Raw genomic sequence first — 15,716 nt, forward strand, 5'->3', positions numbered from 1 at the left:
TTCTACCTTTTAAACTTGTCGTAGCATATTACAGATATTTAATACAAGCAAAAATTTCAAATCCACGCTTAAGACCATCAATAGCCATGATGGGGAATAGGTTACTTATATATTAAGACGATAATTAACATAATTAATCTACATATATGTTTGCATAACTGGACATTGTGTCACGTGATGCTGTACTGGCATATAGCTCGTTGGATTATAGAAAGATCTGATTATAAAACGATCACAGTCAAGGTAATAATTACTTTAAGAATTCAAATAACTTCATAATATTTAATTTTTAGATGCAGATCAAAAATGATGTAAATTGTTTAATGAATTTCGAATACTTGGCACAAGTACTATATCCAATGAAACCTTTCATTTTTTTTTTATTTGATCGGTTTTTAGAGTGACCGATTAATACAAAAATGAGAAAGACAAAAAAAATAAAAGCAAATACTATAAAATTTATCCGTTCGGAGTGCTTTTCTAGATTTACCTTCATCAGGAACACTATCAGCTGAATATTTTAAAGCCACTGTATAAGAATCAAAACGGTTGAAGAGCTATATTATAACAAAACTAGAGGCTCTTAAGAGCCTGTGTCGCTCACCTTGTTCTATGCATGTGCATACATGTATTAAACAAAGGACACAGATGGATTCATGACAAAATTGTGTTTTGATGATGGTGATGTGTTTGTAGATCTGACTTTACTGAACATGCTTGCTACTTACAATTCTCTCTATCTATAAAAAAAACTTAGCCCTTTAGTTACACAGAGGAAAATATTTTGTAAAAATTTACAAAAATTTACAAAATTAATGAAAATTGTAAAAAAAATGACTATAAAGGGCAATAACTCCTTAAGGGGTCAACTGACCATTTTGGTTATGTTGACTTATTTGTAGATCTTACTTTGCTGAACATTATTGCTGTTTACAGTTTATAATAGTCAAGATAATAACCCAAAACAGCAAACTTTCTTTAAAAATTACCAATTGGGGGCAGCAACCCAACAACCCATTGTCCAATTCATCTGAAAATTTCAGGGCAGGTAAACATTGACTTGATAAACAATATAACCCGTTGTCAGATTTGCTCTAAATGCTTTGGTTTCAGAGTAATAAGCCATAAATCTACATTTTACCCCTATGTTCTATTTTTAGCCATGGCGGCCATCTTGGTTGGTTGGCCGGGTCACCGGACACATTTTTTAAACTAGATACTCGAATAATGATTGTGGCTAAGTTTGGTAAAAACTTGGCCCAGTAGTTTCAGAGGAGAAGATTTTTTGTAAAAGATTACCAAAATTTACGAAAAATTGGTAAAAAAAGGCTTTAAAGGGCAAAAACTCCTTAAGAGGTCAAATGACAATTTTGGTCATGTTTGACTTATTTGTAGATCTTACTTTGCTGAACATTATTGCTGTTTACAGTTTATTTCTATCTATAATAGTATTCAAGATAACCAAAAACGGCAAATTTTCATTAAAATTACAAATTCATGGGCAGCAACCCAACAACTGGTTGTCCGATTCATCTGAAAATTTGAGGGCAGATAAATGTAGACCTGATGAGCAATTTTAAACAATGTCAGATTTGCTCTAAATGCTTTGGCTTCAGAGTTATAAGCGAAAATCTACATTTTACCCCCATGTTCTATTTTAGCCATGGCAGCCATCTTGGTTGGTTGGCCGGGTCACCGGACACATTTTTTAAACTAGATACCCCAATGATAATTGTGGCCAAGTTTGGTTAAATTTGGCCCAGCAGTTTCAGAGGAGAAGATTTTAGTAAAAGTTAACGACGACGACGACGGACGACGGACGACAAACGCCGGACGACGGACGCTAAGTGATGAGAAAGCTCACTTGGCCCTCTGGGCCAGGTGAGCTAAAAAGGGCATTGAAAAAAATAGCAAAATCCTTCTATGTACAGCTTTGCCCAAAAACTTAGTTTCTATCTATTTCAAAATTTATTTGATGACAACTTCAGTAAGGTTAGTTATAAATTATGTCAATAAAGAAGACCTGACTACTGCGCTGATTATACCATCGGGGACTTACAGTCTACCAGCAGAGGTTTCAACCCAGACTGAGTGCTGTAAAAATGAGGAAAAAAAACGTCTCGAGCGCTTTAATCTTCATGAGGAAAGATTAAAGTCGAATACTCGGAAGGCATGGATGTAAAAGAACCTAAACACTTGAAGAGACATATTAACAAACTGTACGTACAAAAAAGCCGAATCGTTGTAAGGTCAACTTTGCCTAAGGGAGTTGAAAACCTAGTTTTTAAAATTCATTATCGAAAAAGTTGGTTAATCCTTAGGGATAGAAAGTCCTCAAATAGTTATCAAAGGTACCAGGATTATAATTTTAAATTAGTACGCCAGACGTGCGTTTCGTCTACATAAGACTCATCAGTGACGCTCATATCAAAATAGTTATAAAGCCAAACAAGTACAAAGTTGAAGAGCATTGAGAATTCAAAATTCCAAAAAGTTGTGCCAAATACGGCTAAGGTAATCTATGCCTGGGATAAGAAAATCCTGAGTTTTTCGAAAAATTCAAAGTTTTGTAACAGGAAATTTAATAAAATGACCACATTATCAACACAGAAGTGTTGACTACTGGGTTGGTGATACCCTCGGGGACTCAACAGCGGAACCAACCCAGTGTTGTAAAAAACACTTTATAAATGTCGTACATCTGAAACGCTTTGTGGAATTCCCTTCTTCGAGGACCCAGGACACGAGAGAGTTGAAACCTCAGTTTTGTAAATAATTTATTAACGGAAAATTTTAGAAAGGTATGTTATAAATCAAAACAGAAATGATAGGCCGGCAACATTGCATGTAGGGGAACGTATAGTTTCTTGTCATACAATTTGCTAGTGACATATTATATTTGTGGGAATGATATTACTATATAAATTATATTAATTTCATACATATCAACTGCATACGTACATGTAAAAATGAGAATGGAAACGGGGAATGTGTCATAGAAACAACAACCCGATCATGCAGTCTATTTCCTAAAGTAATACTATATCTTTGGCACTAAAACAAATTGTTAATAATATTAAAAGAAAGTCGTTGATTACGTACTGATTTTCGGAGTTTGTTATTTTGTGCAGATCATTTGACTTTTTGTTTTCAATTAATTGCAACTTTTATGTAAAAAAAAAGAGATCTTAACGTCATATATAGATACCAACAATACCGTGTAGAACGCCACATACAAGTTAGGGACTATGTTTTACACTGGGTAGGAGATTCAAAACGACAAAAAAGTATGAAAGGAATACGAATATGTATCTTGGTTAAACTAGTTTCTGTAGATCACAAACTGTTTCTTTAAAAAAAAAACAATAGGTAAAACAATAATATTCAATAATTGCTTACATCCACTTCATTTGAATTTAGGTGGATAGTTGACTCAGTGGCAATTATACCACATCTCCTTTAACTTAAACCAGTACATATAAATAAACAAAGAAGACGTTACTATTTTGCAAAACTTGTGCGCGATCAATTTGTCATTTTGAACAATAAAACAGATTTAAACTAAACTAAACCAATTATAAAGATATATAACAGCATGGAAAACATTTTTTTTCAGGAATTCACAAACACTTTTATTATTCTCAGGAATTCATGCAAACACTTTTTTTTTTTTTAGGAATTCACAATGGATTGGAAACAAAAAGAAGAGAAGAAACCACAACAGATTAACAATGAAATTGTTGATGACATGAATTACCAGTGTAATTTCTTTGGTCTTCGTTTACCATTCCTACAAATGTTTGGGAACGCCGCTGGATTTACGGCAATATATAGCGTCAGCGCCTTGTTCACACAGACATTGTCTTCATACATAAGCTCACAGATCCCAACCCTTGAAAAACAATTTGGACTAAGTAGCTACGAAAGTGGGATAATTATGACATTTAATGACATTGGTTTTCTTGCTTGTATTCTACTTGTGTCAGCTATACCACGATTAGTGCATATTCCAAGATGGCTCTTCGGAACAATGTTTTTGTTTTCAGTTTCGGCACTTCTTTGCAGTTTGCCGCATTTCTTATTTCCAACTGAAGCCCCAAATTTGGATTCAGCTATGTCGTCAAACAATTTGACAGGAAGTTTAACTGGATCCAAATCGAACTTTATACTTTGTTCAGAGAAACTTGAACTAAACAATAGCTTACCAGGCATGGAGAGAAAGAGCGGAAGTAGAATGTTAAACTCTGTGGATTCGTCAATGAAGAACATTTCTATAGCATTGATTGGTTTAGGAATGATTTTGCAAGGTATTGCCAAGGCACCGCGTGGGCCATTCACAACAGTTTATCTTGATGATGGATGCGATAAAAGAAAAACCGGATTCTATTTTGGTATGTGGTGAGGTACTTAGTATTAAATACAACTTTCATTACTTTTTTTAACAATCATTACGTCTGATATCAATGAGAGGCATGTTAATGAAAAAGAAACGAAAACTACTGAAAGGAGATAATTCTTAGCTGGAATATGTTTTATATATTAATTGCAAATATTTTTTACACAACTATTGTTTTTGCAAGAAATAAATCATCATGTATATCAGGATTTGATTTGTTCCAGACGCCCGTTTCGTCTACAAAAAAAAAAAAAAACTCATCAGTGACGCTCGAATCTTAAAAAAAATAATTAAATAACGAAGTTGAAGAACATTGAGGACACAAAAAGTCATTAAAGTTTTGCCACAAACAGCTTATGTAATCTATACCTGAGATAGAAAAGACTTAGCATTTCCAAAACTGAAAGTTTTATAAAGAGTTAAGTTATTATGACCATATCAATGATCATTCATGTCAACATACAAGTGCTGACTACTGAGCTGATGCTAACCTTGGGGAATAAAAACTCACCCATGCAGCAGTGGCATCGACCCAGTGGTTGTAAATGAACTCATCATAGATACCAGGATTAAAATTTTCTATTTGCATCAAAAGCGCGTTTTGTCTACAAATGGCCCATCAGTGACGCTCGAATATAAAAAAAGTTAAAAAGGATAAATAAAGTTGAAGAGCAATTTGTATCACAAAAATCTCAAAGTTTTGCCAAATACAGTTGAGGTAAACTCTTCATGAGGTAGAAAAGCCTCGAAAAGTATTCTACTATTTTTAAGCTAAGCCTATAATAATACCGGGTACTATTGTTTTTGGTTTTAGGTTATATTTCTTAAAAAAATTAAGGAGGTATGGTTTGATTACAAGTGTTAGTCTTACAATTATCTTTGATGACCGAAGGACGTTAAAGCATTTCAAAGGAAATACTGTGGATTCATTAATTTTCGTAGGTTCCAATTTTCGTGGATTATGGAAAACTTGCAAGTTCGTGGATATTTAATTTCGTGGTTTTGCCAATGTCTGCATACAAGCCTATAGAAAATTTGTTTTTCGTTGAACATTTAATTTCGTGGTTTGCCAGTACCCACGAAAGCCACGAAAATTGGTATCCCACGAATAATAATGAACCCACAGTAATACAACTGTCAACACTTCTGAGTTGATCTGCATTATAATGGATATGGTCATAACTATAAATTACTAGTATATGTTGTTTACAAAACTTTTACTTTTTCGAAATACCTAGGATTATGTATTGTTAAATGTTAAGCTGTATTTGTCAAAATCTTTAGGAATGTTGGGGCCTTGATTCTCTTTAATTTTTTGTTTTGAGCGTCGCTAATGAGTCTTTTGAAGACGAAACGCGAATCTGGCTTACGAATTTAAATTTCAATCTTGGTATTTTAATAATAAATTTAACATAAAGCACCTTCATCATTAGAAAGAATTCTACTATCTCCAATAAAACTGTTCTATTACATATTAGAACTTAAATTTATTTATTAGAATATTCTTGATCATGATTAAAATTGATCATGAAAGATTCATCTTTCAGGAATAATTATTGGTTGTTCTATCTTTGGCCCAGCATTGTCTTTTGGCATAGGAGGTGTTTTTAGCAGGATCTACGTTACTTTGGAAGGTATGTAGTTAACACAGTCATATAGACATACGTCTCAGAATCAGAATGATGTTGTTTTAAAACGACACCATTCCAAACAATAAAACACTGTTTTTGTCGTCACCAACCATCGAGTTATTTGTGGCCTTGTTTCAAAAATTATTTTGCAAAGAAATTTTCAGAACTGCGCGTTTAAACCATCATTTTGGCTTATGAATATTTCTATAAAAAATAAGGCTCAAAGAAAAACTTTCATTTTATATATATTAACAATAACAACGTACACACATGTTGGCGTATGAATATATAACGTCAGAGTGGACGTGTCGCCATAAAAATTGACAACATTGAAAATAAAAGTAATACTTTTAACCAAACAAAAGACAGAAAATACACCAAATTTATTTATAACTTTGTATATTTAGTTTCACCAGTGCCTTTAAGCATTTATGATGAAAAATGTTACAAGCTTACTTGAATATGAAAATAAATGGTTGACATTAACATAACGGTGCTTTTTGATATTCCGGAAAGGGGAGATTCTTTTTTCAATGTATTCTTGAAATTTTAGGGCCACTTTTCCTTATCTTTTTTATTCATTCTGTCCATTATTTATTATCTGTATTTTGCCCTATTTTTCTTTTTTAATGGCCTGTATTCTACATGTTGTAACAGTATTCTCTTTTCTGTAAACCCCAGCTATCTTTTAAAAAAATCACATGTAAATAATCAAACAAAACACTAGTTGCTGTTTCAACTGTATTAATTTCATTTTTAACTACAGATGTAGATATGTCACCTTAAGATCCACGTTGAAAAGTTGCATTGTGGTTAGGGTTTGTTGTGTTCGGTGTGAATTTCATTTTTAATTACAGATGTAGATATGTCTCCTAAAGATCCACGTTGGATAGGTGCATGGTGGTTAGGTTTTGTTGTGTTTGGAATTATGACTTTAGTGTCAGCATTGCCTGTGTTGTGTTTACCAAGATATCTTGCAGACAAGAAAAGCAAAAACTACGAAGACAAAATTAAACACACTGAAAAATCAGAAGATTCAAGTATGACAAAAAGAGAAAAATTCAAAGGTAACCGTCTAGTTGTGGTATGCAAATAGTGCTTTAAACAACGTAGATATATCTAACACGCAATGCCTATTCAGATTTTCAAAGGTTTTTTTTATGGCTTTCAATAGCACCAACATCTAGATATATTCGTTATTTTAAACACTGACATTTCTGGTTTTATGACCAAATGAAGTTTTTAATTTACTTTAATTCGTTACATACAAACATGGTCAGGTAATTACAAAAATCGTTAGCTTAAAAAAGTATAACAAAAATATCGAAATCCAAAGATAATTCAAAACGGCAAGTTCTTATAAAGTCTAGGTTTGTGCAAGCACACAAAATATAACTTTACCGGATAAAATAAAATTTGGAGTTTTTATAATATTCTTGAAGTTCGACTATTGACCAAGCTGCATTAAGTTTGATCAAACGTTGCATATACTACAGAAGGCTTCAACACATTTTTTTTTTCAAATTTAAAGGAACCCAAGGATTTAAGACCACGCGTATCTGATATTCAAAAATATAAGCCTGGTGTCTTTGATGATTTTTCTGAGAACCCATGCAATATCCATATATGGGACTCACATCTGATATTTTGAATGTTTGCATTTTTTTTTTAACAAGCATCATTCATATTCTTTTCTTTCTTTTTAATTTCAGAAAGAGCTACGTCGTATATACGTGTTATAAAAAGTCCAGTTTTCATGTGCACATTGTTAGCTTCTCTTTTTAACTTCTCTGCCATTATTGGAAAGATAGTGTTTCTGTCTAAGTATATAGCAGCACAGTTTGGTGTTCCGTTGTGGCAGGCTAATATAACTGTATGTAAGTATGTTAACACGTATAGTTTTTAGAATAAAAGGCGTTACTTTTATAACTTATAAATATTGAACACCAAAAGACGACGCCACCAGTCTAGTCATCAGCACGCCTATGTTGACAAGAGTTGTCAATGTTATGGTCATTATTTTAAGTTAATTGTCTACAAAACATAGAATTTTGGAAAACAATAAGGCTTTCCTACGCAAGGTGCAGATTACCTTAGCTACATTTGGTCCAACCATTTTTAGATTGTTGGTCTTCAGTGCATATCAACTTTGTACTTCTGTGTTGGCCTTTTTAACGTTTTTGATTTGAGCGCCCCAGATGTATCTTTTGTAGACGAAATACACAAATTTTATCTCGTCTCTCTGTGGAGTTCATTTACAGTAATTGGATACAAAACTTATATGACAGTTCAATCATGGCTGTAATCTCATTTCATTGTGTATGTGTATGAATAATGATATTATTCATAAATTTTAATTTACGCGAAATTTCCAAGTTTACATGAACGTAACATCTTAACTTACATTTCCACACTAAAGTGCCTAGATTATGTTTTAGTATAACATTTAATTTCAGTTCTGGTTGATATCAATACAAATAAAGGATTGAAGCCGATTGTCTTTGTTTAATTTGAGAGGTCCCCTGCTTATGAAATTTATCTAACCACCTCCTTACCATACAGTGTCCTCTATCAATTTTTACTGGTTGTTAGAAAATCTCAGCTGAAGATAACCAACAGGGATTGTTTATGTTAAAACGATGCAGAACAGATTAAGTCGACGGTAGCAGCATATATAACGTAACAGGAGTGAATTTTTGGCTGTCGTTGAATAGGGATAATCAAAACAAAAAAGGCTAAATAAATGTAAACCAACGAAAAGACAAACAAGTTCACAAAAACACTTCATTTCAGAAAACGTAAACTCTATCAAAAACTGAGAGTGATCTCAGATGTTCTAGAAGTTTAGTCAGATCCTGCTCCACAAGTTGCACTCGTGTTATTGGTCACAGTTTAAATTCGATGACTAGTCTAGTAATTAGGTGAGGTCAAGATTTGGAATTGAGACGATTGGAACATCCCTCCGGTCATCTGTGACACATTTGTTCCGAAATGGTGTCCGCAAAATGGAATGTCGGAAACAGGCGAACAAAAAAAAGACAGAAAGGAAAATTCAAAATGGTCAAACAGTCTACAACAGACTCCACAGAACATATTAAAAACACGAACCCGACCATAAAAATAGGGGCAAATGTATTTGTACCGTATGGAATATGAACGTCACGCAGACTGTTTTATAAAAAAACTTGCACCTTTCCTTTGAATACTAGTGTAAATATCATACATTAATCTTAACATAATAATTACAAATTTTTCATTTCAGCGGCTGCAAATCTTATAACAGTGTCCATTGGAACAATTCTGGGTGGTATTATAACAAGGAAAGTGGAAATGACTCCACGTCGATGTTTTCAAATCAATACAGTTCTATTTCTAGTACCATTTCTTTTCTTTATAAGTGAATTATTTCTCGGATGCAAGCAGCCAGAAATCTTTGGATTTAATAGGTAAACAAAGTACTGTAAGTTGCGTAAGAGTGATACCCGTGAATCGTTCAGAGGGCTTGTAAGTGGCGCTAGAACCAAAACTGTTGGAAAGTCAAATCAAATACGATTTCAAAGTGAAGAGCATAAAACAAGACAAATTCTTTAGAGTTGTACTAAATACTTTTAAGACTATCTAAATATAAACCTTGCTTTATGATCATGGGTAGACAAATTATCATTGCTATATATGTCATGAACTGTTAGTCATTGACCCTAATTATTATGTTAAAAGACATAATTAAAGGCCGTACGGTGACCTATAGTTGTTAATTTCTGTGTCATTTTGGTCTCTTGTGGACAATTGTCTCATTGGCAATCATACCACATCTTCTTTTTTAATATAATGATATAAGTAATAATTGTAAGAGACGAAATAACCGAAAGGGACATTCAAACTCATAATTCGAAAATACTCTAGCAATGTCATTGATAGAAAGAAAAAGGACAACTAACTGGAAAAACAATAGGACACAAAACATGACATAGAAAACTAAATATAAAAAACAGCATAGCAAATTAAAGACAAAATATGAAAAACAGAAAAACTGTGAAAACCATGAACTTCAAGGTACAACGCACACCAAAACTCTACACTAAAGGACACAACAAAATCGAGAATGATACAAGAGAGCGCGCAGTTATTACCGAAAAAAAGTTCAAAATTCAATTTCAAATCAGAATATATTAAGTATTTATAATGAATGTTGCAAAAGATATCAAGATACATTCAAACAAAACAAAAATAAATTAATTCACTACGACCGAAAATATATTTACATTTTTTTTGTATATAGTTACCGTCGTATTAACAGTGCATATTTGAAAAACAATATATTGCTGATTCATTTTAATTTGTTTCCATGTATTATATGTATACGTCACATCGACAAATCTGATAATTCATCCAGAATTTATTTATACAAATGTATGTTTATGTCAAAAGTATGTTTACATATTCCAGCGCTATTTTGAAATTACATACATGTATTTGATTTTCTTTAAACATATTGTACTTTAATGTTGATTTATAAAATTTTAGTCACGTGGCCAAAGCTGAAAATATATCCAGCGTTTGTAACTGTAATCCTCAAGAATATTTTCCGGTTTGTGGTTCAAACGATGTCACCTATTACTCCCCATGTTATGCTGGGTGTTCAGATACAGTTCGCAATGGACGGGTTAGTAAATTTTTGTAAAATTTTGTATGGAAATATTATATAGCTTTTTCACACTGTGAAACATGTTTTAGATCTTGATATTACTACTTACATGTACATTACGATATCAATAGGTCAATATAAATCAAGATTTGAAGATGATCATGATGATGAAGATTGAAATAACGATTTGCAACCGACAGACATACTAATAAGCTTTTAACTAAACATCTTGTAGAAAACTAAGAACTAAGTTTCACGAGTTCTCCATTAAAACGATCATGATATTGATTTGGTAATATAGAATGTATGTATCATTTTATTCTAACAATTGACAGGTTATCTACGTAGAATTTACGAATAAGCATGACAATGAACAGAAGATTTTGCATACAGATTAGAGAAAATCGCAATTGAGATTGACAATTCAAAGCAGAATACAACTGAATTGTCTCTCGTATTTCAAATAATTATAGTTAATTAATGAGTCAGCACTAACCAAAAAAAAAACAAAAAACAAAAAAACAAAACACAAAAACCGCAAAAATCTATAACCAAGTTGAACTTATTTGATTTTATTATTTATTTAACTTGTATATTTCCCTAAAAGGAAGGACTGGTTTGAAATGTGTGCTATAACATTACTTTTTTTCAAAACCATATATCCATATCTGAATAAAAAGTAAAAACACAAAAATACCGAACTCCGAGGAAAATTCAAAAAGGAAAATCAAAAAACAAAAGGCAAAATCAAAAGTCCAAACACATCAAACGAATGGGTAACAACTGTCATATTCCTGACTTGGTACAGGCATTTTCTAATGTAGAAAATGGTGGATTGAACCTGGTTTTATAGCTAGCTAAACCTCTCACTTATATGACAGTCGCATCAAATTCCATTAAATTGTCAACGATGCATGAACAAAACAAACATCCTCAAAGAGTAAAAATGTCAAAAATATGGGTACAACAGTCAATATTGTGTTATCATCTTAATATCTCTACATAAACAACAAATGTAACAAAGAAGCACAAAAAGGCATACATTAATTTAATTATAGTACTTCACAAATACTGATGTTAATATTTGTCTTTTTAGTTATTCGTGAATTGTACACAGATCACAAGCGGCCAGGCAACTGCTGGATTATGTCCCTTTGATTGTAACACATTTTATCCATTCATTATTGTTAACGTCATTGGATCTTTTATTGGGGCATTGAGTATTATGCCTATGGTGATAGCAAAGATGAGGTGAGTATTGAAAGGTTATGTCTTGTAAAAAGTAATATCACAAAAATACTGAACTCCGAGAAAAATTGGAAAAGGAAAGTCCCCAATCAAATGTCAAAATCAAAAGTTCGAACACATCAAATGAATGGATAACAACTGTCATATTCATAACTTGCTACAGGCATTTTCTTATGTAGAAAACGGTGGATTGAACCTGGTTTTGTAGCTAGCTAAACGTCTCACTTGTATGACAGTCGCATCAAAATTTCATTATATGGTCAACGATGTGTGAACAAAACAAACAGATACAATAGGTAGAAATGTCAAAAATAGGGGTACAGCAGTCAACATTGTATTATCATCTTAATCACTATAAAAACAACAAATATAACGAAGAAGCACAAAAAGTCATACATCAAATTTAACATCCTCATTTTGCTTATATTATACGATTTTATTTATCTATGTAAAATCCACCCATAAAGGACGGAAGGTTTTAAGTACTGGTGTAAAATTGCGCGTTTGAAATTCGCACAGGTAGACATAAAATACTTTTGTCGTTCATGACGGGATACATAAATACAGAGTCACGTAAAATAGATATAACAAAAAACAGACTTAAAAGTAAATTTTTAAAGTAATAATAATAAATAAAATAATTGTGTGGTTCAAAGTATGACGGGTTACATAAGTACAGAGTCACGTCAAATGTATATCACAAAAAACAGACTTAACAATAAAAGTAATAATAATGAATAAAATAATTTTGTCATTCAAAGTATGACGGGATACATAAGTACAGAGTCACGTCAAATGTATATCACAAAAAACAGACTTAACCGTAAAAGTAATATTAATAAATAAAATAATTTTGTCTTTCAAAGTATGATGGGATACATAAGCACAGAGTCACGTCAAATGGATAGCTAAAAAAAACAGACTTAACAGTAAAAGTATTATTAATAAAGACAAAAAAAAAGAATACTATAACACGTTATTAAGATGATCAACAACGTTAGTACGCAAAATATATACTTCAAGACCATCGTGTATCATTTGTGAAGTTGATACGGAGTATTTATCAACAAGTTCTTGGTACCTTCCAATGAACCTTTTTTTTAGAAAAAGGACGAGACGTTCTTTGACATACCCCTGGTTCATCAACTTTCTGCTCAGACACCGGTGACGTTTTACAAAGTCTGAGTAGGAGCTGCAAGCTCCTGAATACCGAATAAGTTGGGAAATGTATATTTCATATGCAGGTGAAGTTGGTATATTGCTACTAAGGTGGGGGAAATTGATAATTTCAAAATTAAAATCGTCGCGTTTGTCATAGATTCTGGTACTGAGATGACTGTGTATGTCAAATTCGAGGTATAAGTATAAAAATGAGACGGAGGAAGCCGTGTCTGTTGTCTCTTGAATTTTTAGTTCTGGTGGATATATATTAATGGAATCCAACCAGAAAAGTTCGGATTGTCAATGGAGAGAACATCATCAATATATCTGAAAGAGAAATTAAATAACCCGGCTCTTTGATCTTCTTGTTTTTGACAAGTGTCTGAAGGAACTCCGATACATATGAAAATAAGAAGAGGTCTCACTAAGATAGCTGAGTCAGTGGAGTAATTGTTAACAGCGAGCAATGCTGTTGTTGAATAAAAAAAAAGAAAATAAGAAGAGGTCGACAAGGAGAGGCGCACAGTTCGTTCCCATATGAATGCCGACAATTTGTTGAAAAAGTCTTCCTCCAAATTCAACAAATATCTTGTCAATAAGAAACACTTGCATACTGATCACTTGTTCCTCTGTGTAGCATGTTTTACCCTTTTGTTCACTATTAACAAAATATGCCTTATGGTATCCAAAAGTATTAAATAAATTTACAGCGTATGCTACCATTTTTATGATGAAAAGCATTGTGGATTAATTTTTTTTAGACGGTTTTTCAATTTCACATGGGGAATAGTGGTATACGAGGTTGAAAAATCAAAAGTTTTGATAGAACTAATTTCAGAAAAAGACCGAGATTTAAAATTATCCAGAAGTTCTTTAGAGTTTTTAAGAATCCATATAGGATTAATACCAGTACGCGCGTAAACAGTTTCACAGTATTTCTAAAGACCCTATTTCATTGCGGACAGAATTTTAGTCAATCTTATGGACAATTTTTAGTGGAACATGCAGATGAGCCGGCAATGTACCGTTGTTTGTACGGAATTTTGTGAAGTTTATGTATCCAATACAAACAAGGTAAGTCCTCCGATTTGTTGTTCAATGCAATGTTCATTATAAAGGATTCGTTGATAAATGTTTTGTTGGTATCGTGAGTTTGTTACGCGGACTATTTCTTTGCTTAATCGAATTATGACTATTGATTAGCGGTAAATACTACTGTTGCCATAATTATTTGATTACTCGATAGAAACTCTGTAATTAAGGCATTATAATAAATAATGACCAGAGTCATCATTAAAATAATTCTATGGTCACTTCCAAACTATATAACCGGGTTTAATCTACCATTTTCTACATGGTGAAATGTCGGTACTAAGTCAGTAATATGACAGCTGTTTCCATTCGTTTGATTTGTTTGAGCTTTTGATGTTGCTATTTGATAGGGGACTTTTCGTTTTGAATTTCCTTAAAGTTCAGTATTTTTTGATAATTTACTTCAACTGGTTTTTTTCACATTTTGATATTTTTTTGCCATGGCTTTTTTTTATTCTATTCCACTGATAATTATTAAATGCCTATATATTGGTATCAGTTCAACTTGTAATATAAAGTCCTACAGTGTACGTTCAGTTCACCATGGTCATGTTGACACAGAATTTAAAGTTCTGACACGTTTGTTAATTTGACACTTATAGAGCTGTAATTATCTGCATGATCGAATGAAAAGAGATGCATTGATAGCAGGCGATACACTTAGGTTAAACCTTGTGGTTTCACGCCGTATTAAAAAAATCATTCTGAGTGCTGAAACAAAACAAAAGTTAAACTTTATCCCAAATGTAATGTCTTAAGACACTAACAACAGTAATAAATGTGACATATAATATACAATCTAAATGTTTATTTATTTAGGAGTGTAGAAGATCGTGATAAAGCTACAGGAATGGGTTTACAATCAACAGTGGTGTCTCTTCTGGGTACGTGAAAGTATATTCCACAGTTTAGTCAAGCTAAAACCTTTATGGCTGCTTTATTTAAAAGTTTAAAGATATATCAAGAATGAATCAGAGTTGTACTTCGATCTTAACAAAAATCATACACATCATAATGTTAGTGTCGAGAAGGTTTATCTTAGCAACCTGAATATACGAGATGTGTAGGCCTTCAAAGAAAAAAAACTGTCAGATGTGTACGAGGCAGTTACAGTTGGGTTTTAGTGATATACTGAGCAATTCAGTTTTATTATTTTAATATTTTGTTAATAGTATGCCTTTACCGTATTACTGACTAAACTGACAAACTTTGATATTTTTCAGCTGCGATACCAATTCCAATCATTTTTGGTAAAATTATTGATACAACTTGTCTGATATGGAGTTCCGGAAGCAACAAGAAAGGCGCTTGCGCGTTATACAACATTGAGGATTTGAGGTTCCGGATGGTTGGGACTGCAATCTTATACAAATTTGTGGCACTTGGTTTTACATTATTAGCTTTAAAGTTAGTATGGAACATAAATGATTGGGGAGATTTATGGAAAGGAAAATCGAGAAGGAAAAATGAAGATGAGGTCAAGCTTGTTGTTTCAACTAATGGCCAAGATGCAAAAAAAAGACGACAAAACGAGGGAAAATAA

At 32.5% G+C, this 15,716-nt stretch overlaps 1 protein-coding gene across 1 annotated transcript; it reads left to right on the forward strand.

The window, feature by feature from the left end:
* The first annotated feature begins 214 nt into the window (after positions 1 to 214).
* Positions 215 to 15,716, forward strand: LOC134690173 (solute carrier organic anion transporter family member 2A1-like). The gene is made up of 10 exons (XM_063550151.1): positions 215 to 243; positions 3,677 to 4,391; positions 5,944 to 6,030; positions 6,885 to 7,094; positions 7,740 to 7,904; positions 9,290 to 9,473; positions 10,552 to 10,690; positions 11,769 to 11,923; positions 14,993 to 15,057; positions 15,397 to 15,716. The coding sequence occupies exons 2-10, from the start codon at positions 3,686 to 3,688 to the stop codon at positions 15,714 to 15,716; spliced, it is 2,031 nt and encodes a 676-aa protein (XP_063406221.1). The 5' UTR covers positions 215 to 243; positions 3,677 to 3,685.

The sequence above is a fragment of the Mytilus trossulus genome, chromosome 11 (genome assembly GCF_036588685.1).
Source record: "Mytilus trossulus isolate FHL-02 chromosome 11, PNRI_Mtr1.1.1.hap1, whole genome shotgun sequence".
Classification (NCBI taxonomy): Eukaryota; Metazoa; Mollusca; class Bivalvia; order Mytilida; family Mytilidae; genus Mytilus; species Mytilus trossulus.

Excerpts from the sequence above, each read along its gene's own strand:
- LOC134690173 (XM_063550151.1), top strand. The coding sequence starts at position 3,686 with ATGGATTGGAAACAAAAAGAAGAGAAGAAACCACAACAGATTAACAAT. Across the intron at positions 9,474-10,551 it reads GAAATCTTTGGATTTAATAG|TCACGTGGCCAAAGCTGAAA; the intron begins GTAAACAAAGTA and ends ATAAAATTTTAG. Across the intron at positions 11,924-14,992 it reads ATGGTGATAGCAAAGATGAG|GAGTGTAGAAGATCGTGATA; the intron begins GTGAGTATTGAA and ends TTATTTATTTAG.